The sequence below is a fragment of the Cnephaeus nilssonii genome (assembly GCF_951640355.1).
Source record: "Cnephaeus nilssonii genome assembly, chromosome: 17".
NCBI classification, from domain to species: domain Eukaryota; kingdom Metazoa; phylum Chordata; class Mammalia; order Chiroptera; family Vespertilionidae; genus Cnephaeus; species Cnephaeus nilssonii.
The window spans coordinates 24632310-24656731 of NC_137088.1; the positions used below are offsets into that span (position 1 = coordinate 24632310).

General features: G+C 50.6%; 1 protein-coding gene across 1 annotated transcript in view; it reads left to right on the top strand.

Annotated features, from left to right (window-relative positions):
• The first annotated feature begins 293 nt into the window (after positions 1-293).
• Positions 294-24422, top strand: part of SH3BP5 (SH3 domain binding protein 5) — a 64038-nt gene continuing 39909 nt past the window's right edge. Inside the window, exons 1-2 of the mRNA XM_079795426.1 lie at positions 294-580; positions 2262-2324. Of these exons, the coding sequence (XP_079651552.1) occupies positions 434-580; positions 2262-2324 (210 nt within the window). The 5' untranslated portion in view covers positions 294-433. The remainder of the gene's footprint in view (positions 581-2261; positions 2325-24422) is intronic.

Below are 24422 nucleotides of genomic sequence, written 5' to 3' on the forward strand. Positions count from 1 at the left end.
TCCTTCGGCGAGGGGGGGAGAAAGCTGCCCCGAAATGGGGCGTCCAACGTGGGGTAGTCTGTGATATATTCGGGCTGCAGGGTGAGGGCTCCCTGTGGCCCCACGCTAGAGGTGTGCAGGGAGCTGGGGTTTTTGTGACGGCGACCTGGGTCCCCGGGGCCGGGACCGGAGGGGGAATAGTAGTCAGAGCCGCGCGCAGGGCGGCCGGGCGGGACGTGGGCGGAGCGGGCGCCGCTGCGCTGACCGCCGCTGCCGACAGGGGGCGGCCGCGCCCACTTCCTCCGCATCGGCGAGCGGCGCCTCCCGGGGTCTGCGGCGGCGGCGGCGGCTCCCCGACCGTGCGGGCTGTGGAGGGGCGGCTGCGGGCGAGCCTGGTGGCGGTGGCAGCCGACGCTTCGAAGCCCGCGGCCAGGTTTGCGTGCCGGCTGCCCGCATGGACGCGGCGCTGAAGCGGAGCCTCTCGGAGGAGCCGGCTGAGCTCCCGGCGCCCGCCCGGGACTTGGAGGAGGAGGAGGAAGAGGAGGAAGAGGGGATGGAGCAAGAGCTGGAGGAGGAAGAAGAGGTGGACCCCCGGATCCAGGTAGGGCGCGCGGGGGGCGCCCCGGATGCCGACCCCGCGAGGGCCGCCGCGGAGGTCGGCGTCTACACCGACAGCTGCCTCGCCGCCCGCGGTGCTGCGGTCTGCGGGCAGGAAGAGCGGGGCCGAATCCTCGGTTCCACCCGGTTCCTGGGGAGCTGCAGTGCCCGCGTGAGTGCGGCCTGGCTAGGTGGCGGGGATCCCCGCAGACTCCGGGCAGGACCCTGGGGTCGCCGCAGCGCGCTCAGCGGTTCGGTGGATGTGCAACAAAGGGGAAAGGGGGCGGGGGCGCCATGCGGGTACGGGGGTCCCCGGCCAGGCTCCGGGCGCCGCGGGCATGGCACGGCCTCCGGGCCGGGGAGGAGAGGTCGGCCGCCAGGTGGGCGGTGTCCGCCCCGCTGCCCGGCTGGCACCGGTGCCCCGCGTTCCGAGTCTCCCTTCACCTGGCGCAGGTGCCCGGCCCGAGCCATCTTCCTCCTTTGATTCATTGTTACCACACTGAAGGGTTTATTGTCCCCACTGACTCAACCTTGCACTTGGCCTCGAAGGTTTAAAACCCAGCTTTCCCTTGTTAGGAGGTTGAGCGTGGACAGGAATCAGGAACGACTGATGCGCAAAGCAGACGCGGGGCCAAGGCGAGGGCATTGGCCTGGCCCTCCGCACCTCCATTTCTAAGGGAGATGATTAAAAACCAGTTTCCAAGCCTGGATCTAGGAGGGACAGCTGAACCTCTTCACCCTCCAGGCAAAACGCACAGCAAATCCCGTTCCCGAGACCGTTTTTCTACCCTTTGCACGAGTCGTTTTTAAAAATATGTTGCTTTTCAGTATATCTTTCCATTCCTGAAGCCCTAATTGGGTTTTCAGTGCGCAGATCAATTAAAAGCTCATTTAACTCAGCTGTTTCTATTTAAATGAATTGTTTTTGGCAGATTAGCCAGATAAAGATCAGGTGGGAAATGTTTGCATTAGAAATCTTATTAATTAAAACCGTCAGTTTGAACTACTACCATGTTTTCTTGGTAGGGGAATTCTGTTAACAAGATCCTTTGTTCGCAGAGTAAAATGAGTTAACTTCATGCTGGCCACTTTTTACAGAATCTCATTTTGTAAATGTTTATTTAAAGGTTTTTTTTTTTTTTTTAAAAAAAAGCTGGTTTAAAAATACCTAGGGAGATTGAATAATTGGCAGTTGGAAAAGAAAAGATTTTCATCTTTATAGAAAAATACTCAACCACCAATGAGTTAACGTCAGAATTGTGCCCTTCATTGAAAACATTTCACCGGGTTTATACTTGTGGCTTGGCCTTGTTTATTTATTTTTTTATTGTCTTTTCTGCAAAGTTCTTGCTGTAAGGCAGAAGGTACTGTTTTGATTCGGCTCCGAAACCATTGTAACAGGTGGATTTACCTGAAGGCACAAACCTGGAATAACTATTTGACCTTCTAAGAAAAGACAAATTTCTGGGACTTTCTGACATTGCAGATCAAAGATAAAGTTTTCAGAAATGCTGACATGCACTTGCTCTTCCGGCCAAGGCTCAGCTATTTTCCTTGAGAATTAATACTGACTCGTCCCTCTTCCCACAAATGGTGCTGGAGTAATTTTGCAGGTAATGAGCTGAGTCATACTGGAAACAAAAGACAATCCCTTAAATCTTTTTTCTCCCTCTGTTCTTCTTTAGGGAGAATTGGAGAAGTTAAATCAATCCACGGATGACATCAACAGACGGGAGACCGAACTTGAGGTACAGAAAGCCGGGCCCCTGTCCTTGTTGAAGCGACACCAGAATGGTTAATTTTGTTTTAGTCGCTGGAGGGTGGTGGCTGGCGTCCCCTCCTCGGAGTTGAGCAATAGCCTGCTGTCTGACAGAATCAAGTACACCACTGAGCCCAGCTTGTGGGTGGAACACATATGGATCTAATTTCACATGTTTTTCTTCATCATGGAAGCTCCGTGGGGCCCAAACCAAAGGCTTGACACAGGCGTAAGCCCTAAAGTTAACGTGTCTGTGGAAGAGCTAACGACCTGAGGGGGAAATGAGCTGAACTCTTTAATGGAGCAGAATAAAGGAGCTCACCAAGTCTCTACAATGCTTTCGGGCGGTTCCTTACATTGTTCTTGGAAACACGTTTCCTCAGACTCAAACCTTTTTTATACTTTCCTGCTCTAATAATTCACCCCCTTCGACGTTACTGCTCATCTCTTTATAGTCGGCTTGTGTAGGATATAATCATCTTAATGGTGAGGAAAAGCTGTTTAGACTGGGAAGGCTTTCCTGCTGGGAAGCATCTTGAGAGACTAGAACTCATTTGAATTTCATGAGCATCTCCCAACCTGAGTGTAAACAGATTAGCATTCTTTATTGTTGTTGTTAATCCTCACCCGAGGATATTTTTCCATTGATCTTTTCAAGGGAGTGGAAGAGAGAGGGAAAGACGGAGAGAAACCTTGTCTCATATGATTGGTTGCCTCCTGCAGGCGCCCTGACCAGGGCCTGGGCAGGGGGAGGAGCCTGCAACCCAGATAAGTGCCCTTGGCTGGGATTGAACCCAGGGACCCTTTGGTCCGAAGGCTGACACTCTATCCAAACCAGCGAGGGCCAGATTAGCATTCTTCACAGCTACCGATTGGTCCCCCTGCCTATTCAGGAGTGGTTGGTTTTACCATCCATCAGCAGATCTGAACAACCCCCGCCTATGTCCCGGAGCCTGTGAATGGTGTCAGAGCTGAAGGAGCTGGGGAGCAGCTGGGTGGACCTGTTTCTGTAGCAGGAGAAATAGCGGGGACGGTCAGTGGGGAGGGCAGGAAGCATCTGGTCCCTAAAAGTGAGGGTGCAGGCGGTAGGAAGGGAATGTACCAGCAATACCCTGGCAACCTCGACTTCTGCCTGCCTGCCGCCGAGGCCCTGGACGTGGGAGTGGGGATTAAAACCTGTCTTCTGAGCTGTGTGGGAAGGGTTACGTTAACCCCCTCTAGCGCCACGGTAGGTGGCTGTGAACACTGGCTGCGCTTCTACCCCAAGTGGAGTAAAATCTGAGTGCTTATTTAAATTCTTTGCTCTTAGGATGAATCGAGTCTCTTTGTTGGGCAATTGAAATCTCTCAGGACCTCAGATTTGTAATTCACAAAACACCACCAAAAGCCCTACTACTTCCGTAGGGATTTACAAAGTGTTTTTACAAGCGTTGTCTCTTTCTGTCCTGTCTCCACAGGCTCATGTGCTGTCCAGTGCCGCCACATGTGGCTATTTGAATTGAAATGAAATGAGATTAAAAATGCAGTTCCTCAGTCACGGTAGCCACACTTTGTAAGAGCTCCATAGCCCCTGTGTTGGACAGAGCAGAGAGCACCTCCACCATCATAGAAAGTTCTAGTGGACAGCACGGCGTTGGGAAGTAGGGGAGATGGCGACTGCCTCTTCAGTTGGGGACACGGAGGCACAGTGTCCTCTCGGATCAATGACAGTAGGGAGCCAGGTCATTGTCCATACACTCCCCCCCCCCCCCCCCAGCTCTCAGAGTCTCCCGTCCCAAGTGTGAACAGACGAGTTGGAAATAGTGTTTGTGTTTGGATGCCTGCTCGATGCCGGCCACTGTTCTGCTGGCGCACACTTCCCTTCTGGGGGTAAAATGGTTTCGTATGTTGAACCCCTTCTCGCCCTGATTTCCGAATCCTTTTTCGGAATGCACTCAGGTGTGTGTGTGTCGCAGGAAGCCACGGGACAGGCGTTTCCTGCCTGGCTCTGGAGGGCACTGGCAGCAGCGAGGAGAGGTGGCCAGCGCTGGCCTGGGTCGCTGGCTGCCCTTTCCGTGGTATTATTAGAACCAAGATGGACTCTGAAATATAATGCCAGCTGTGTAAGCAAGGAAAACGTGTCTAGGAGCCACATTGAAAAGTAAAAAGAAACAGCTGGAATGGACTTCAATCTATCCCATCGAACCGAGAATGTTCCGGATAGCATACTTTTAACATGGCATCGATCGCAAAAGTCACTGAGGTATTTTACATGAACTCTTCGGAATCTTGTGCGTGTTTTACACCGACAGCACATCTCAGCTTGGACCGGCCACTCAGCAGCTCCGTGTGGCCCGGGCAGCCCAGGGCTAATAGGTGTTTCCTGTGCGTCTCCCAGAGGAGCAGCGGGATCCGGCCCCAGCGCGGCTCTGTGGGTGCTCGTCATGCTCCCAGAGCCCGAGGAGAGTTGGGTGTCGCTGTGTGTCTGGTGGGCTGCCCTCCTCAGTCAAGCCCTGGGCCCCAGCCTTGTGTCAGGCACTTTTTTGGCCACTGCAGACGCGTGGGTGAACCAGACAAAGGTCTTGCCCGCAGGGAGTTTACATTTGGGTTGGGGTGGGGCACGGAGAGGTGGCTGATCATTCCCGATTGTAGGAACTACAGTAGAAGGGGGAGGTGACAGGCTGTGGGGGAGGGGGCGCCGTGAGATAGCGGAGTAGAAGCCGGCAGAAGCCGAGTCCCTGTGCAAAGAGGAGCAGATGGCGTGAGCGGCGGGGGAGGCGCGGGGCGGGCGCCAGAGGATGTGGGACAGGAAGCAGAGCATTTTGATACTCGATTGAGTCTCCTTATTCGTGGTAGTTGTTTTCTTTTTTTAAATGTGCCGCAGTTTTTAATTTTCATTATTTTTAAATTCATTATTGTTTAAAGTATTACATACAGTATTACATACCAGTATGTCTCTTTCCCCCCCATTGACCTCTCCCCGGCCACCCCACCCCTCTTCGTGGTAGTTGTTTCCTGTCAAGTAGCTGTGAACGTGGAGTCAGTGAATCCTGAACCACTGCTCCCAGAGGGGACATGAGACCTGACGCTCGCAGGACCCTCGCCCCACCTTAGGTTCCTGTGGTCTCTAGTCACGTTCTGGTCAGCAGGTCGACACATAACCATGTTTTATGTGTGTTCCCGTTTAAAGTCACCGTATTTAATATATGGGATTGATTCATTAATGTTGAACTCAGGCCTCATGCCTGGATGAAGCCTGTTCAACACCCGAGTTCTCTGTGACCCGTCACAGCCTGCTTGGGCTGAGGGGACAGCACGGTAGCACTAGGCGTGCAGGCCGGTTTAAACAGCAGAGCCACCAACAGGAAACACAGAAGCTGTGGCTCTAAATGGACCGTGGGGAGGATACCGTTCACGGAGTGAGAGCTGAAACCAGAGCGGAGGGTCTTTGCTTGACCTCGGCTGGGGGCACCCGCATTGGCTGACGCTGTGCATGTCCGCCTGTGCATGTCCACGGATGAGTGCGGAAGCGCACGAAGGTTGATTTGGAATCATGAGTAAATCGTAATGAGGGTGGAATCTGTAAAGAATGAGGATTGGCTGAAATGATTCCGAAGCCCCTAGAGGAGGGGCTTACGCTGTCCACATTTCCTTTGCCTTTACTCTTTGAATATTACCTGGAGTGCCTGGCACTCCGGACTTTGTCTGACTCCGATGGAAGTGAGTTGGTGACCGGGTTTGTGGTGGCTGCTGCTTTGCTCACAGAGCGTGGCTTGGTTGTCTCTGGACAGCCACAGGCCGAGGTGCAGGCCTGGGTTCACCTTTAGGATCCCATCTTTTTCCTCCTCCTCCTCCTCCTCCTCCTCCTCCTCCTCTTTCTCCTCCTCCTCCTCTTCCTTCTCCTCTTCCTCCTCTTCCTCCCCTTCCTCTTTAAATCAGAGGTTACCAAGAGGCCTCTGGATGCCGGCCACCTGCATGTCGCCAGTTGGACGTCTGCCTCTTCCTGCAGCCTCACTTTGCCTCTGACCTTGTTTGGACAGAGCTGTGTCCCCTCTGCCCTCTGATTGCTATCCGGAGGCCAGCCTTTCAAGCTGTTGAAGGGAATAACCTTTTAACCAGAGAGGCCCTTGGACACAAGCCTGATGCTTCAAATTAAGAAAGTAAACGCATTTTCCCACAGACACATCCTTGGGTGTTTATTGAGCACCTACTATGCGCCAAGGACAGTGTTAGGTGACGGGAGAGAGCAGGGAAGAGAATGGACAGAACCCGTCTTACATTGTGGAGGGGAGGAGATGCAGTTAACAGTGAACACCACAGTAGTCACTGTGCTAAGGAGGAAAAGTCAGGAGGGGCCTGGGCCGTGTGGGTGTTGCGGGGAGAGGGCAGGGAGGAGGGGCTCAGTGTTCTATGTAGGGGGTGGGAAAGACTTCGTCTGGAGAGAGGGAGCCTCCGGGCCAGGTGGGGAAGAACATGGCAGCCAGAGGGAGTGGCCAGTGCTAAGCTGAAGGTGTGACCTGGTTGAGGACCAAGCAAGGGGGAACTAACTGGTGTGCTGGGGGTGGAGGAGCGATAGAGACAAGAGGAGGAGAGATTCAGAGAGAGAAATGGGTCATTCACGTGAGGAGGAGGAAGTGGAGAAGGGAGAGGAGGAGGAAGAGAAGGAGGAGGAGGAAGAAGAGGAGGAAGAGGAAGGACGCAGGCCTGGTTACCCACATTCAGCTTCTCTGGCTCCCAGTGATCGAAAGCGGCCTTTCCCAGCCTGCCCTTCCCAGGGAGGCAGAGTGGTTAGTGGGGAATGTTCCTGCTCTGCCCCTCCTTGCTAGGGTGGGACGGATGGAAAAAGCATTTGATTCTGGACACTTGTGTTCCCCAAACTTTCCTAAGGCCTGCGCCCAGAATCTGCCTTTCCCCCTTCCAGACACCAGCAGACATTTTCTCTTAAAAATACAGTTTTGAGCTTGGAAACTCGGGGGTGGGAGAGCAAAGGGCGTGGTGGATAGGGAGGGCCTCTCTCTAATGAATGTTAACACAGGTCAGGGGAAGAGAGAAATTCTTTCCTGAAAAGATAATGTTGCCACATCTTAGCACCTTGGCCTTTAAGGCCCGTGAGGTGAGGTGTGCATGTTTGTGTGTGTGTTACGTGTATGTGGTTTGTGGGTCCTGTGGTTGGGGTGGTGTGTGTGTGGTATGTGTGTGGTGTATACTGTGTTTGCGGTGTGTGTATTGTGTGCATGGTGTGTGTGTAGTGTGTAGTGTGTGTGTGAGTGTGTAGTGTGCATGAGTGGATGTGTGCTGGGGGAAGGCCCTATAAGACTTCAGTTGTGTTTTGGAGAAAGTACTAGAGAGCGCGTGAAGTGATACATGGGTGAGGGGAAGTGAGGAATAACTGTTCCTTGAAACTGCCCAGTCGGGCTGGGAGGGGCCCTGACCGCTTTGTACGCAGGTGAGATCTGGTTCCAGTGAACAGTGGCCGAGGCATTCATGTCACAAACACACAGCCCGTCCTGTGGGCTGCGTCCTGTGGGCTGAGTCCTGTGTGGGTCCCTCAGGGAACCTCAGACACACCTGTGCCCTGGACGAGCTTGCTGACTTCTGGACGGAGCATGTGGTCAGGAGTGAGAGGGCCGTGCAGGGCCCCTCGGGAAGCCAGGGTGGGGCTTGTGGAATAGGGGGCACAGAGTTGAGGCGTGGAGACCCAAGCCTTTTGGAGGTCTGTTAACATCCCAGGGAGCCTAGAAGGGGAGGCGGGAGAGAGCTGACACACAGACATCACCTGCAGCTTGACCAGTGTTGTGACTCTGGCCATTGGCTGGTGGTAAAGACAGATATACCTGAGGTCTTTACTGGGCGCCTCTGTGATCTGGGGCTGCTGCCTTCCCCACAGCCCTGACCTGAAGTTTGGCCATCAGAAAGGTAGGGCTTCGGGCTTCCTGCTTCGGGGACAGTCCCCCCCATACCACGGCTGGGATGTCAAGAGACAGTAACTTTTTTTTGTTTTTTATTTTCACCCGAGGGTATTTTTTCAATTGATTTTTAGAGAGAGTGGGAGTTAGGGAGGGAGAGAGGAGAGCAAGAGAGCAAGAGAGAGAGAGGAACATCGATGTGAGAGAGACACATCAATTGGTTGCCTCCCGCACGTGTCCCAACCGGAGCCAGGATTGAACCTACAATCCAGGCACATGCCCTTGACCAGGGATGAACCCATGATGCTTCCGTGTGCGGGCCAACACTCTAACCACTCAACACCAGCCAGGGCAAGGGACGGTAACTTTTGACCCAGCAATTGCACTTATGAGAATGTATCCTAAGGGAATAACTGGGCGAGGATATAGGTCTGATAATGTTCACTGCAGCATTGCTTAAAAATGTTGGGGAAGTATAAATCCGAACGACTCTCAATAGGAGTTTGGTTAAAGAAATTAATACAATGCACGCGCAATGGTTGCTAGAATCTAGGCCTTAAAATGATGACAGGCCTGTTCTTAACAGAGAAAGACATCTGAATGGGACAGAGCAGATTCATGGAGGGCAGTAGTATGGTGCTCTCTTCTTTAAAATGTGTCTGTGTGCATGACAGTGCCTGGAGAAGGTGACACACCAGGTAGTTATGCCTGGGAGGGGAGATGAGTAACATTTATGTTTCTGTACTTTCCTATGTTTTCTGAATTATTGCATAGAATTTGCGCTACTTGATAGTCAGAAAGGAAAAAACAAAACAAAAGCCAAAGCCATGGGGAAGGGGCGGTGTAGGGTTCACATCAGGTGACATAGGGTGGCGTTGGGTTAGGATCCGAGGTCAGCTGACTTTTATGGGCACGTGGTCCCTTGGTGTGAGTCCTGTCATCTATGAAATGGGGGGGGGGGGTCATGATTCTTGTCCACATCCCTGGGTGGCTGGGGGACACGAGGAGGGGCTGTGTGAAGGGCGCTGGGATGGTTGCGCAGCCCGGGTGCAGGGGGTGGGGCTGGCAGGGAGCGCCTAGATGCAGAACAGGCTCCGGCGAGATGTCCGTTGGAGCCAGGCCCGCCACGGGGGCTGGCGATGGCTCTGCTCGCCTTCCCAGGCCCTGCTGCGATGTTGTTTTTTGTTGTTAGTGACTGGCCCTGGGCGAGGGGCCAGAGAGAGGGCTTGTGCAGGCCAGGATGACGGGGACATGGACTTTGCCTTCAGTGGAGCAGCGGGGCTGTGCCTTGTGGCTGGTCTGTGGGGCTGTGCAAATCCGTTGGTCTCCGGTGACCCCCTGCCTCGTCAGGGCCTGTCTTCTCCCGGGAGTTGCCTGGCACGAGGTGCTCCGTAGATATGTGAGTGGATGAACAGCAACAGATTGCCCCTTCATGGCTGTGTGACCTTGGGCAAATGGCTTCATGTCTCTGGGCCTGTTTCTTCTTCCCCATGATGCTGCATGGAAAGCTACCAAACATTATTGCTGTTGCTGGAGCCCTCACCTCACCAGGGCTGCAGTGTGGTGGGTGCTTGTAGGAAGGGTTTTGTGTCCATTCTGGAATGTCATTCCTGCCTGTTTTTGTCTCCTAACTGCCCTTCAACAGTAATGACCGCGCATGATAATAATGAGTGCCTACTGTGTGCCACGCCCTTTCCTACACACTTCAGAACGCCTTTATGTGGTAGATATTTATCATCCCCATTTTGCCGATAACAAAACTGAGGCCTAGAGTTCAAGTGTCTTGCTCTAGAGCAGATGCTCAACTTGAGCTCTGTTGACGTTGTGGGCCGGATAATTCTTTGTTTTATGGGGCTTGTCCTGTGCATCGTCGCAGCATCTCACTAAATGCCAATAACGGCACCTCTCCTACCCAGCTGTGACAATCAAGCATGTCCCCAGTCTTGCAAGTGTCCCCACGGTGCAGAATGCCCCTGGTTGTGAACTACTATTCCAGAGCAGTGCCATCGAAGTGTGTGGTCCTGCACCAGCCGCCTCAGCCGACAGGAACTGGTTAGAATTAGAGCATCCTGGGCCCCACCCAGAATCAGAATCTCTGGGGCGTGGGGCCCTGAGGCTGTCTTACCCAGCACTCCCTGTCTCAGGCACTTCCTACCACCCTTACCTCCCTCTGGTGTGTGTTCATCAGGCTGTCGTATGGTCATTGGTTTACTTGTCTGGCGACCCCGCAGGATCTGGCCTCCCCATCTTTTGTCCACAGCATCTCCTTCAGTGTCTGCACACAGGGGCACGGATGTCGGAATGAATGGATGTTAGTTTTTGTTTAGAATCAAGAGCCCTTGTGGACTCTTGGCTTCGTCCTACAGTGTCCTGGAAAACAGATGGGTCCCTCTTCTCCGGGCCGGCTCTGAAATCGCATTAGTCCTTGGGCTGTTGTTAAGCGGGGCCACCCCTGGGCACAGCGTTGTGACATTTGGAAACTACCACCTGTGACCTTCCCCTCCCCAGAGTCCCTCACTTACAGAGGTCCTAGCGCACGGAGGTCTGAGCGTCTGCCCTGCTTGGAGACGTTGGCATTGTGATCGTGGCCTTTCCCATTGAAAAAGGATGGCAGGTGTGAATATGGACGAATGGTCATGATCGACTTAGGGGAGGAAAGATTAGGTAATCCTATATAATAAAGAGCTAATATGCTAATTAGACCGAACAGCTGGATGACCTTCCAGATGTCCTTCTGGACGAAGCCAGGGTTGCGAGGGCTGAGCCCCTTGCACGAATTTCCTGCATCGGGCCTTTAGTAAAACCATAAAGTGTATGTAAAGCTCTATGTAGTGTATGTATAAGACCAGGTGTCCAGTAAGAGAGTATGTGCATACGAGAGAGAAAAGGTCTAGAACACAGGGATTTACAGTGTGGTCCACAGACAGTGAACTGCTTGTTACCAATTAAGGTGAAGTAAATACAGAAATTGAGAGTAAGAGTTTAAAAATTAAAAAAAAAAAAGTGACATTGCCAGGCGATCCAAGTGACATTTCACTTTTCTAGTTGATTTTCATTGTATTCGACAGAAGCGTTGATTCACAGCGGGCGGGGGTGCGGCCCGTATTCCCACATAGTGTGAGAAGCGAGGCTCTGGAAAAATGCACCCTCAGATGTTACAAGTGGTGATTGCTGGTTGCTAAGAATGCTGGTGATTGTAATTTTTCACTTCTTGATGTTTTCTCCATTATTTACAACGACCATATTTTATCGTTTTCACAGGCAGGGAATGGGGGCGGAGAGAATGAAGCATTATTATAACAAGATGTCTTTATGAGCCAAAGAAATGAATTTCTATGAAAGGAATTTTGGGAACTATGAAGGCCGGTGGGAAACATTTTTCCGATTGGTAGTCCCTGCTTTAATGGAAGATAAATCCTGAGGTTGGTGGGCTGGCGTAGTGAATGACTCTGTTGTTAAGCTCTCCTTGTGGTCATTCATGGAGGGATGAAAAGTGCCTTAAAGGCATTTTAGGATTGTCAGCAGCCAAGAAACCCTCATTTCTGAAATACACACAAACAATCACCAAGATATAACAGTGGGAAACATTTCAAATATTAAGAATGTCTGAGTTTGAGCATTTGCATCATTTCTAAATGGATAGACTTGTGGGCACCTACAGGCTCTCTTGCACAAGCTCATTCACTTGTCGCCACATTAGCAAACGGTTATTAGTATGGGTGGTTGAGTAGAACATAGAAATAGCTATCTGGTGTCTAATATTGACCCTGTTGCCTTAAAAAAATCAGTGTGTCTTCCTTTTAAGCTCTAAAGGCCAATGAGATAATACATCGACTTTCCCGGTCCCTCAGCCGGAGCCCATCATAGGAACATAGGCGCTTGCTGTTGTATTAAAGCAAACTTTTGTACAGTGACACGACTGTGCTCCAGGTTTACCAAAGATGCCTCCCCTCCTACTGGGTGTCCTCACATTGAAAGGAGATTGGCGGTGGGGTCGATGGACTTGTTGCTGTCCTGGGGGTGATGGAATCTTCAAACTCCCTGGGCAGTAGGGAGCTGTGGTTCCTGTGGATTGTAACCTTTAGTATTGAGCTGTTCTTTTTCCTTTCCTTTATTTAACAATTTTTTAAATAGAATTTATTGGAGTGACATTGGTTAATAAAATTATACAGGTTTGAGGTGTACAATTCTATAATACGTCATCTGTATGTTGTATTGTGTGTTCACCACCCCAACTCCAGTCTCCTTCCATCACTGTTGATCCTCCTTGACCCTCTTCTACCTCTCCCCACCCCGATTTCCCTCTGCTAATCACCGTACTGCTGTCTGTGTTTTTTGTTTTATGCTTCATCCCTTCACCTTTTCCCCCAACTCCCTCCCCTCTAACAGCTGTCAGTCTGTTTTCTTCATCTGTGAGTCTGTGTCTATTTTTTTGTTTTGTTTGTTCATTACATTCCACATGTAAGTGAAATCATATGGTACTTGTCTTTCTCTGACTGGCGTATTTCACTTAGCGTAATGCTCTCCGGGTCCCTCCATGCTGTCGCAGAAGGTCAGCTTTCCTTCTTTTCTCGGCCGAGTAGCATTCCATTGGGTAAATGTACCCCAGCTTTTTTACCCACTCCTCTACTGACGGGCGCTTGGGCAGCTGGAGCTGTTGTTTTGCCTTCTGAGCGTTTATTGTAGGGACCTTTCACTAGCAGTGTGTGTGTGTATGTGTGTGTGTGTGTGTGTATGTGTGTGTGTGTGTGTTTGGCCGGCCGGCTCAGTTAAACACCTCTTGAACCTCATCCTTTGGCAGGCATCCCAGTTCTCTTTGCCCAGCCCTCCGCTCTGAGAGTTGCTTAATCTGCCTGTGGCCACAGAGATGTTTCAACAGTAAAGACTGTCGCTTTTATGCAAAGCATCTTAACCCAGGGCTTCCTGATCCCTTGCAGAGCAGCTCTTAGAGAGCCCTTTCGTTTCCTTAAGGGAAAGCGGAAAACGTTTTGTTCTCTTCTTGCCTGATTTTTCCTTTGCTGTGTTTTGCTGGGTTATCTGAGCGTTATTATGAGTGTTTGCTGTGACAGAAAGAAACTGCTAGCAGGGAGACAATGAGAGGAACACCCGCTGTTGGTTATAACCGCAGCCAAGCCCACTTGGGAGACGCTCTTTTGCCGTTTGGCATCAGACTCAACCGAAGCGTGAGTGGCGCTTGGTTGTCTTCATCCACCCTGCCCTTTGGCCGCCAGCATTGCAAAAGGGTCTGGCTTCACCCTGATAGATTGGGAGTCTGCAGATTTGATGTCCTCTTTCCTTCCCCACTTTTTGGTTTTATTGGAAGAAGAGATGAAATGGATGTTTTCCTTTTTATTGCTCTGGTGACTATTTCTACCTAATAGGTTACACCAAAACATCATAGCTTAAAACCGCTGCTTTATTTTGTCCGTGATTTGTGGGGCAGGAATTTGGAGAGGGCTCAGCTGGGTGGCTCTTGCTGGAGGGGGTCTCTGATGCAGTTGGGGGTCAGATGTCAGCTGGGGCTGTGGTCATCTGAAGGCTTGACTGGACGTCCGAGGAGGCCCACGTCTGTGTCTGGCTGTGGACGCTGGCTCTTGGCTGGGAGCTCAGCTGGGGTTGTCATCCGAGTGCTTACATCTGACCTTTCCAGCAGGTGGTCTCAGGCACTCTGACCTCCACCTGGGGTCCAGCTTCCCCCACTGTGAGCATCCCGAGGTGACCAGGTGGACACATCTTGGCCTTTTCTGTCTGAGACTTGGGAGTCCCACAGTAGCACCTCTGTCATATGCTATTGGTCCAAGCATCCTGAGCTCACCCCAATTCCAGAGGAGGGGACATAGTCTCCATCTCTCGATGGCAATAGTGCCGAAGAAGTTTGAGCCCCATTTGAAAGCTGCCACACTCATGGTGGAGATGTAGGCGCAGTGACTCGTTTTGAGGCCTGCGGGACATCTGTTTCATTCACTTAATAAACAACCACGTTTCACAATGCCTTCTCGTTGCTTTAATGGTTAACCAGCCAGCAAAGCAAGGACTTTGGTTAGTGATCCCAGTGACCCTTAAACAAACCAGCAACAATAAAAAAAGCAAAAGGGAGCCAGTGCCTAGCAGAGCTGAGGGTCATGTGATAGGGAATTTTTTGCTGCTTTGCCCACTTCTTTAACATTTTGTCTGAGAGAAAAATGATGCCATGGCTTTAATGCCTATTAGAAAAAATTAGTGGAACCTAGAGCCAAAGGTACAGTAGCTAGGCAGACCCTTTATAAATTCAGGGGAAGGTTTAGATAGCTCTTTGGGCAGCTCTTAACATTCTGCTGGTTTTGTTAGCATCTGCACTGGGGAAATAGAATCTTGGTATTGCATGCATTTACTAGAAATTGCATCGGCTCCCCAGGTTGGAACTTGTTAAAGCAAACCACGCTTTAACTCTATGAAATGTGGAGCTAAAAAACAAAAAAGTAGGAAAACTTATTTTGGAGCCGATAGAGACTTAAACTCCAAAGCATGTGATGGTAGAAAGCATGGGCTTTGAGTTCAGGACAGCTGGATCTGAATTTTCCCCTGCTTCTTCACCATCCGTGCAGTCATGGCAAGATGCTGAGCTTTTCTGGGTTGTAATTTCCTTCTCTCTAAAATGAAGAGGGCAATACCTGTCTTGCAGGGCTGTTAAGGATTAAATACGGTGATGTTTGTAAAGTGCCTGGCACGGTACCTGGCATAGAACATTCAACAAATGGTGGCCCTTTTCTTTCTGCCCTTTGCTCTTTATTGAATAACTAGAGGCCCGATGCATGAAGATTCGTGCAAGAACGGGCCTTCCTTCCCCTGGTTGCCGGCACCGCCTTTTTGCTCTGGCCGGAGCCGCCTTTTCGCTCCGGCCTGGAGCCGCCTTTCTGCCTTCTCATGCTGCCCAGAGGCCCGGAGCGGCTGGGGCGGTGTGGAATGCCTGTGTCCCCCACCTCCCCCGGCTGCTCAGCACCTGCATATGCAAATTAACCCACCATCTTTGTTGGGTTAATTTGCATACCCACTCCTGATTGACTGGTGGGCATCATGAAGGTATGGTCAATTTGCATCTTACTCTTTTATTAGTGTAGATGGCTCCTACATCAAAGTCCCTATTTATTAAAATCTATTATATGCTAAGCATTGCTCTCAGTTCTCATGACCGCTCTTGAGGACATTGATGAGAAATGGAGGCACTGAAAGATGGAGTCAGTTCTCCTAGGTCAGATGGCCAATGGGTGGGGAGGCAGGATTTGAATCCAGGATCTGAGGCTGGAGCCCATGCCCATAGGTGGTTTGGGAATGCACATTCAGAGGTCCCGCTGAGGCTGGTGAGATGAAAGAATGCTGGTCCAGGACTTAGGGGACCAGGTTTTCAACCCCTGCCCTGATACTCCCCAGGTATACATCCTTGCAAGAAATTTACCTCCTGAGGTTTCAGTTACCTACTCTGTGAAATGGGAGGAGCATCTGAGCTCAGCGAGGGCAAAGCCTTTTCCAGCCCTGATACTGTACGACTGAGATTTTGATTTAGCCGCATGCCGAATGAATTGTGACTCACCCTCAGTCCTGATGATAGATGGAAAATGCAAAAGGTCAATCTATGCTGCAGTTAAGATTTTATTTTTAGTGAAGCAATGCTTGCACATTGTTGTTGTTTTTTAACAGCCCCAGAGAAGTTTTAATGACAAAAATGAAAGTCCTCTGCCTAATTTCTTCCCACCCCCAGTTCTACGCCAGGAAGCAGCCACTGTTAACGTTTTTAGCTGTTTCTTCTGATCGGTCCTTTCATGTCTCTGAAGTTACAGCAGAGCGTTTTGACTTTGGTTCTTTCGCATCCTGTGCCCTCCTTTCTTCCCCCCGATGAGCTGCAGTCAGGAGGAAGGTTATCCAAAAGCCAGCAGGAGCCAGACAGCCAGCTGGCCTGGAATGCGGTGGGTGGGTGCGTGCTTCCAGCTAAATCATCTCCGGAGCTTTCCAAGCCTGGGCCCTGGACGCCCCATCGTGCCCTGATTCCAAAGCTCATGTCAGTTATGAAATGGACCTGGTATTGCGTAACAGCTCGGGTGGTGGTTGAAACATTATCCTGGTAAACGTGCCAATTAATTGTATAATCCATCCAAAATCTAATGTTTAAGAATTGTTGGGAAAAAGTGCATCTTGAAGTTGAGGAAATATACTATGCTTCTTGGTGTAAAAAAACATGGAAATCATTCCCTGGTGGTTAAACTCTGTAGAAAGCCCCGGTTCAGCAGTTCTGCCTCCTCTTACACAAAGAATCCCGTGGGTTTAAAAACATGTGTGGCCATGAATGAAAAAGCATTGGGTCCTGTCAGTCTTTTTAGCCAAAATGTGTGTGTGTGTGTGTGTGTGTGTGTGTGTGTGTGTGTGTGTGTTAGTTATGTAACTAGACCCCCTCCTCTAAGGCCTCTTAGGACTGACCTTCGTGCCTAAAGGTTTAAAGGGTTTATGGTTTTTTCCCTTTGTGGTGCTTTGGACCTTTGTCTCTAGATATTAAATTCCATTCTGGTGGCTCATTCCTATGTAACAGCAACAAACAGGTTGAATTGAAAATGAGTCTTTTCCAAATTGACAGACATTCTACAAAATAACTGGCTCATATTATTAAAAAATCTCAAGGCCTTGAAAGACAAAGACTAAAGAACTGTTCCAGAGTAAAGGAGACGAGAGGGAGATGACAACTACATGCAAGGTGCATCCTGGGTTGGATCCTGGGCACCCTAAACAACTTTTCCCCCTTTATTAAAAAAGACATTAATGGGACAGTTGGTAATTTGAATAAAGTCATAGCTCAGATTGATAGCCTTGGACGAACATGATGTTCTGATTTTGATTCCTGTGCCAGCCCCTGTGAGAGAATGTCCTTATCTTTAGGAAATGTGCACTGAATTATTTTTTTTTTAGGTTAAAGGAGCATCATGTCTGCATCTCACCCTCATTTTTTCCCCCAAGTCTGAAATTATTTTAAATTAAAAAAAATGTTTTTAAAAAGTCTTTTCCCCATTCCCAGATCTGCCAATTGCCTTGACTTAGCGTCCAACTGGCAGTGCCTGCCCTTGGCCATGGAATCTTGACATTGGCCATCGCTTCAAAGGGAGCCGTGTGGCCCAGCCTGGCGGGACCGCTGGGGCGGCTGCGGTGTCCTGGGGGATGGGCCTGGGTGCTCACATGCTTATCTGGGAATATTTTACAGTCAAGTCAGAGTTCGAAACCAGAGCGGCCTTCTGCCCAGGAGGAACTCGGTTCCACACAGGCCTGAAGAAGAGCCCCAAGACCTTGGTTAACCTCAGAAAAGGGAAACTTACAACAGGAAGCGCTCTTGACTGCCTTTTTCCCTCTTGGTAGAAGGAACCCCTTGTTGGGTCACAACCAGGACGGACAGTGTGGCGCTGTGGAAAGAGAAAACGGGATCTGGCCTTGTCACCAAGTCCGCCGAGCTGCACAGGGGCTGCCCCTGGGTCTACAACTGGGGTTGGGGCCCCCAACCCTTTGTCCCACCACCACTTAAGTAAAAGGAGGGTTTTCTGAGAGATTACAGGAGCCTGCCATGGAACCCAGGGGAGGGAAGCATCATTGGGCCTTAAGCATAGGGAGGGGACTCGGGCGCCTGGTCTCCAGCGTGTCCCAGTTGCCTCAACACTCTTGGTTTAAGCCTGTTGTCCCGGCGTAATTATCATCATTTTTAAAATATGTTTTTATTGATTTCAGAGAGGAAGAGGGAGATAGAAACATCAATGATGACAGGGAATCATTGATTGGCTGCCTCCTGCACATTGGACCGAGCCCACAACCCAGGCATGAGCCCTTGACCGGAATCGAACCTGGGACCAAACCTGGAACCCTTCGGTCCGCAGGCCAATGCTCTATCCACTGAGCCAAACCGGCTAGGGCCCGGTGTGATTATTAATACGGCCCCTCCTCAGTCTGGAAAGTGCCCTGGTTTGATCGATAGGTTGCACCACTATCTGGTTTCTGGATCAGAGTCAGGAACCCCGATAATCTCCCCTCCTCTGCTGCCTCCTGCTGTTCTCTCAGTTGCTCTCTTCTCACTCTCGGTCATGTGTCTCTGTCATGTGTCTCTGTCACTCCCTCCTCTGGGCTCCTCAGTTCTGTTCCCTGAGAGAGTGTCTGTTCCCAGAAACGTGGCTGCAAGGTTCTGCCTGACGTGCGGACGGTCCCCACAGAAGGAAGTGGTGGCTTCGGCGGACACCCCCAGGGGCCTCTGCTACAGGACTGGGGCTTGAGGTGGGAAAAGGGAGTCGGAGGGGAAGGAACGTGGGCACCTGGTCTCCAGTGATGGTTCTGACACCTCCCCGTTTGAAGGGCCTGGTGTTTCCTTCCCCTTTTTTTCTTTCCCACGAGGTTTCTAACCCTTCGGAGCTGTTTTAACCAGGGTCTTCCGGGTGGACGGACATCGCCGACGTGGAATGGGGCTCGCGCAGGGATCGGGAGTGTGGTGGCCCTCGGCGGGGTGGGCTTCAGCTCCTGGTGGTCCTCTGTCCCCCACCTCCCCCGCCTCTGCTGCCTCCTGGCTCCGCGCCTCTCAGGTCTGGCTCCCTTGGCGTTGGCTGTTCCCTGGTGTGTTCTTTCCGATCCTGCCTCTGCTGCAAAATTCCTGCAGGTGGAATCGCACTGTCCTGGCTCGCCTCTCACGGGGCCAGGAAAGCCGCTCCCGAGCCGGGGCTGTGGGAGGAAAGCTGGCAGAGGCAAGGAGAGGAGGCAGCTGGAGGACCCCGGGAGCCTTGTGCGAGCTCACGGGGGCAGCCAGGCGAGACCCGGGGTCCAGGAGCCAGGCCTGTGCTGTCCAACATGGCAACCACTAGCCCCCTGTGGCTATTTAAATTTCATTTAAAAAATTTTAAATTTAATAAAACGTGTGGTATTTGCACTAGCCACATTTCCAGTTTTCATGGACCCACATGTGGCCGGAGGCCTCTGTGTTGGACAACACAGGTGGAGAACAGTCCCATTCCTGCCGAGTTCTGTCAGGCTGGAGGGCAGCACTGTTCACCCGGCACTGTTCAAAGTGGTCCCTTGTGTGTTTTAGTAGCTACTACGGTGCTTATAAAGAATAGGTTGGAGCCCTAGCCAGTTTGGCTCAGTGGGTAGAGTGTCGGCCTGTAGACTGAAAGGTCCCAGGTTCAATTCTGGTCAAGGGCACATGCCCGGGTTGCGGGCTCGATCCCCAGTGGGGGACGTGCAGGAGGCAGCCCATCAATGATTCTCTATCATCATTGATGTTTCTATCTCTCTCTCCCTTTTTCTCTGAAAAAAAAAAGAAAAAAGAAAAAAAAAGAATAGGTTGGAGGGGTGAAAAGAAAACATGATTTTTAGTAAACTTCAGAAAATTTCAGGTGTCTCAGAACTGGTCGGTAGTCAGAATGTTTCCAGTGGCACCTTTTATCGTGTAACTAGAGGCCCGGTGCATGACATTCGTGCACTGGGCGGTGGAGGGGAGAGCGCGGTAGGGGTTAGGGGGTGTCTCTCAGCCTGGTCTGCACCCTTTCACAGTCCAGGACCCCTTGGGGGTCAAACATCCTTAGCGCTGCTGCAGAGGTGGGAGAGGCTCCCGCCAACCGCTGCGTCAGTCCAGCTTCTGGCTGAGTGGTGCTCCCCTGGTGGTCAGTGCGCATCATAGCGACCGGTTGTTCCGCTGTTTGGTCGATTTGTATATTACCTTTTTATTATATAGGATTCTAGGATGTTCCTCTAACGAGCTTTATGGTTCTTAACTGGCCATTCTCTGGCTGCTTGTTGTAATTTTTGCCTTATCCTAGTTTTCTGAATGTACTATTTATTCCCTATTTTTCTTTAAATTGATTCACACTCTTACTTCAGTTCGAAAAGGAGAATTTATGACTGTAAGTGGAAAACCAGGAAAGGGAAATGCATTTTTAAAGCAAGAGTTTTATTGAAGGTATGTACGAATGAAAGTGCCCTCCTCATCCCGGCACAGCGTGGGACTGGGAAAGCAATGCTGGTTGCTGCCAGTGGATTTATTGTTCAGCTTATCACGTTGTAGCAGATTCCCTTCTCGGTGGACGGTTCTGAGCCGGGACTGGCCACCCCCTTCTTAAAGAGGAGATTAGCGAAGCCAACGCCAGGAAGTGCAGAAGGCGCTATGAAGACGGTAGTACCAGCATGGCTTTAAAGAAAGAGCTGAGAAGGAATAGCGGCTTCACTGTTAGTGAAAACATGCAGGGGTTTCTGTAGGAGAAGGGTGTCTGCAGGGCAGGCCGGAGGGGGCAGGTGTGGCTTGGCAGCAAGATAATGCCTTCCTGCCTCAGGCCCCCTTATACATTCTTGTAATCAGTGAGCACCTCAGAGAGCTTTTGCTTTGTGAACAATACCTATATTTGCCATGTTAAAAATTAAAAGTAAGAAATTTCAAAAACTTGTATTAATTTATTTAAAAAAACCATAAACCAGTCTCCCTCCCTCCCCCCTAAAAATCAATGGAGAAAATATCCTCAAGTGAGGATTAACAGAAATAAATAAATATTATTAATCTAAAAAATTTTTATAAACTGCCCTGGCTGGTGTGGCTCGGTTGGCTGAGCATTGAAAGGTTACCGGTTCCGGTTCGATTCCCGATCAGGGCACGAACCCAGGTTGTAGGTTCCATCCCTGGACAATGGATTGATGTTTCTTTCTCACTTCCAAGTTTCTCTCTCTCTTCCCCTCCCCCATCCTTTTTCTCTAAAATCAATAAAAACATATTTAAAAACCCACAAAAATCATACACCAATTACGTGTTGACATAAATAATATATTTTATAAAAAATAACTATTTCCTCACATAAGAGAAATTCATGACAAGAATGTAATTGTCGGTGATTTTTGCAAGCCTTCTCACGCCTGGCCCAATAGAAGAGCCGGATTTTCATGTCAGTTTCTGTGTCCCATCTCTTGCGATGTCCCACGTCAAGGAGTCTCTGGGAAACTCCACTGAACACTCATGAGAGAGTGAAGGTGGAAAAGGCAAATAAGTCTAACTTGATTATGAAAATTGACTCCCAGCAAAGGTCTCAGGGACAGCCCCCACGCCAGGGTCCCCTGACCACACTTGGTGAACCACCGGAGAGAAGTGGAAGGCACATTGGACTAAAAGACTCAAGGTCTGCGCTTCTGTCTGAGTGTGACATTTGCATGTGATTTCAGGCCAAGCAGCACTCGGCCCCCAGGGCTCCTGTCCTCCCGTCTGTAGACTGGGAAGAAGGGTCATTCTGGCTGAGCCAGTCTTGCAGGTTGCTGTGCGGTGCAGATAACGCCTGTGAAATCTGGCCTTCCGCTCTGAACGCGGTGTATTTATAAATGGCATTACTGAGGACCTTTTGAAGGGTGGTGTCATCTTTACTTTGTAGGCCAGTTATTTTTAAAAACTGACATCCCGTCTTCATCTCCCTGGGTTCTGGGGGCACTTTTGAGAAGTGGGAAGGCTGTCATTTTCAGCTCACAGGTGAGATGATGGAGGTTTAGGTGAGCGGGCTGGCCAGGAAACAGGACTCTGACACCCGGCCCCTGTTTGCAAGGCTCGCTGGTGCTGGCTGGCTTGGTTTAGCCGGAGTTCTTATCTGATACAGGCCTGTGTTTGTGACACACTGACACATTCACTCCGGGGACTCGGCCACCGTCAGCAGTCCTTTGCTTGAATAAATTACCCTCAGACCGCGTCACCTAATGGATGACACCGTTTTCAGATGTGAAGATCTGAGGCCTCGTCCAAGCAGAGGGAGCCCTTTTAGAACTCCTTCAAGTGCTGATCTAAAAAGCCCGCCAGTCAGCAGCCCTGGAGAGTCAATGGCTTGTTTTCCTAGACGGGGGAGGTCTGCTCGTTCCCCCGAGATGAGATGCGTTTGGACTTCTGACTGCTTCCTCCCTGGGCCATTTCCTGGAGAGAAAACAGCTTTCTCTCCTCCCTGGACATCCCTGCAAGCAACCTCCACTCTGATCGTGGGAGACACACTTGCCTGCAATTGTAGGAGACAAAGGACCGCAGTCATCTTTTCTCAGAACTAGGAAATAAGGCAAAAAGCACAGGTTCAGTGGAGACAGGCTGGCTTTCAGGTGTGGCCAGCTGGCATTCGGATGGACTTAAAGAAAAGTTTTATACGACTTCGGCTGAATCACATCCCCTAGGCTCTGCTCCTTGCACACACGCTGTATTGCCGGGGGCAGCGCCCTCCATCCGCTATCCGTATTTAAGTACAGCCTGTAGATGGACCCTCCCCTCCCGTCTATATAAATAGGACTTCCTTAAGGCCTGTTTTTCCATCCTTTTTTTATGACTTGATTTGATTGCAGGTGACAGAAAGCTAGTTCCAATTCGCTTAAACATAACATGAAGCCATGGTGACAGTTGGGGGTGTGTGTGTGCTAGTTTGGCTCCAGGGAAAGGGGTTAAACTGGGAAGCATTATTAGGTCCAGAAGCTCAGATGTCATTGGGACTCCCCCCACCTCCCACTCCCTCCATCCCCCCTCCATCCCTTCCCCCCTTCGCCAGGCTCTCCCCTCATGGTGCCAAGATGGTTGCCATCTGCTGCAGGCGTTCATTCCAATCACTAAGCCTTCTCAGGGGAGACATTTCCTCTTTCTAACCGTTTCCGGAAAGTCCCAGAGGGAAGTCTTCTTGGTACTGGCGGGTCATTGGTTCTGATGTCCTCCCCAACTGGCCAGGCCTGGGTCACAGGCCACTCCTGGACCAGGTGAGGCCCAGGAAGTCAGGGCTGTTCGGTTAGACAGGCGGGAAAGGTTTTGGTTTGTGGGTCCCCAAACCCAGTATTTGTGGAGAATTGTCACCGGAGTCGCTCCGATCCTCTGTGGAGCGGTGGAAAAACTGGGTCCGCTCTCTCTCGTCAGGGAGAAGGCTGGCTTTGTGTTTAGCTTTTAACACGTCTCGGATGAATAGGCTTGTTTGTGGTTGGATGTCAGCCAGTCATACATCATCGTCCCTGGCAACACAGCCTGTTGACGGAGGGAGATGCTGATCTCAAATCAAGTCTCTTGGGTTCAATCCCTTTGATGGTAACACACTTAACCAGGCTGGTGGTCCCTGAATCGCCCACCAGAATCCCCTGAGGTGCCTGGTTCACTTTGGTAAAACCCAGATCTGCTTACAAATCCCTGTGGTGTTTTGCCACAATAAAAAAAAAAAAAAGGCAAACAAACAAAACCCCCACTAGTATTCTTTTCTTTTTTTAAATATGTTTTTATTGATTTCAGAGAGAGGAAGGGAGAGGGAGGGAGAGAGAAACATCAGTGATGAGACAGAATCATTGATCAGCTGCCTCCTGCATGCCCCCTATTGGGGATTGAGCCTGCAACTGGGCATGGGCCCTGATCGGGAATCGAACTGTGACCTCCTGGTTCATAGGTCAGTGCTCAACCATTGAACCACACTGGCTGGGCACCCCACTAGTATTCTAGTCTCCTACCCTACCTCCATTTTTTTCTCCCTTAGAGGCAGTTTAATAGATGAGTTTAACACATTTTAGCTGAGTATGTAGTTATTTACTTCTGTGATTCTAAATAGTAGACTTCGTGCGGCTACTTCTTGAGTTTTCAGTTTTACTTATTATCTGCCGACATCCCACTATGGAAGGTGAGATTTCAGGCTCTTTCCACCCTCTGTCCCCACCTCACACCCACTTTCCCGTCCCCTTTCCTCCCAGCAGAATTACTGTGTCGTCAGGATCTGGTGCTGACATTGTTGGGGCTCTGTAAGTGCTATTGACAATGCAGCCGTCTAGTAAAGTACGATTACTTTCACTTCTTGTGGTAGAACGCATTCTTCAGTCATTTCTCACACAGGGTACATGGAAAGTAAGTGGAGACTCGCTATAAAAACCCCACTGTCATCCCGGGTCCGGGTGAGGCCATGTGCCCCTGGGTCCGGGTGAGGCTGGGTCCCGGGCGCGGGTAAGGCTGCGCGCCCCTGGGTCCGGGAGAGGCCACGCGCCCCTGGGTCCGGGCGATACCAAACCAGAGGGAGTCGGACCTGCATTACCACCATTTGTCCACCATCCATAGCTGAAAAGTCAGTGCCAACATGTACACATAAGGAACTGGTGGACATTGAAATTGGGTCTCAAAAGAACTGTTGGTCCAAAAAGAAACTCACTACAGACTGATTCATTTGCCTGTCAGCATAACTATTATTGCTCATCTCACATTC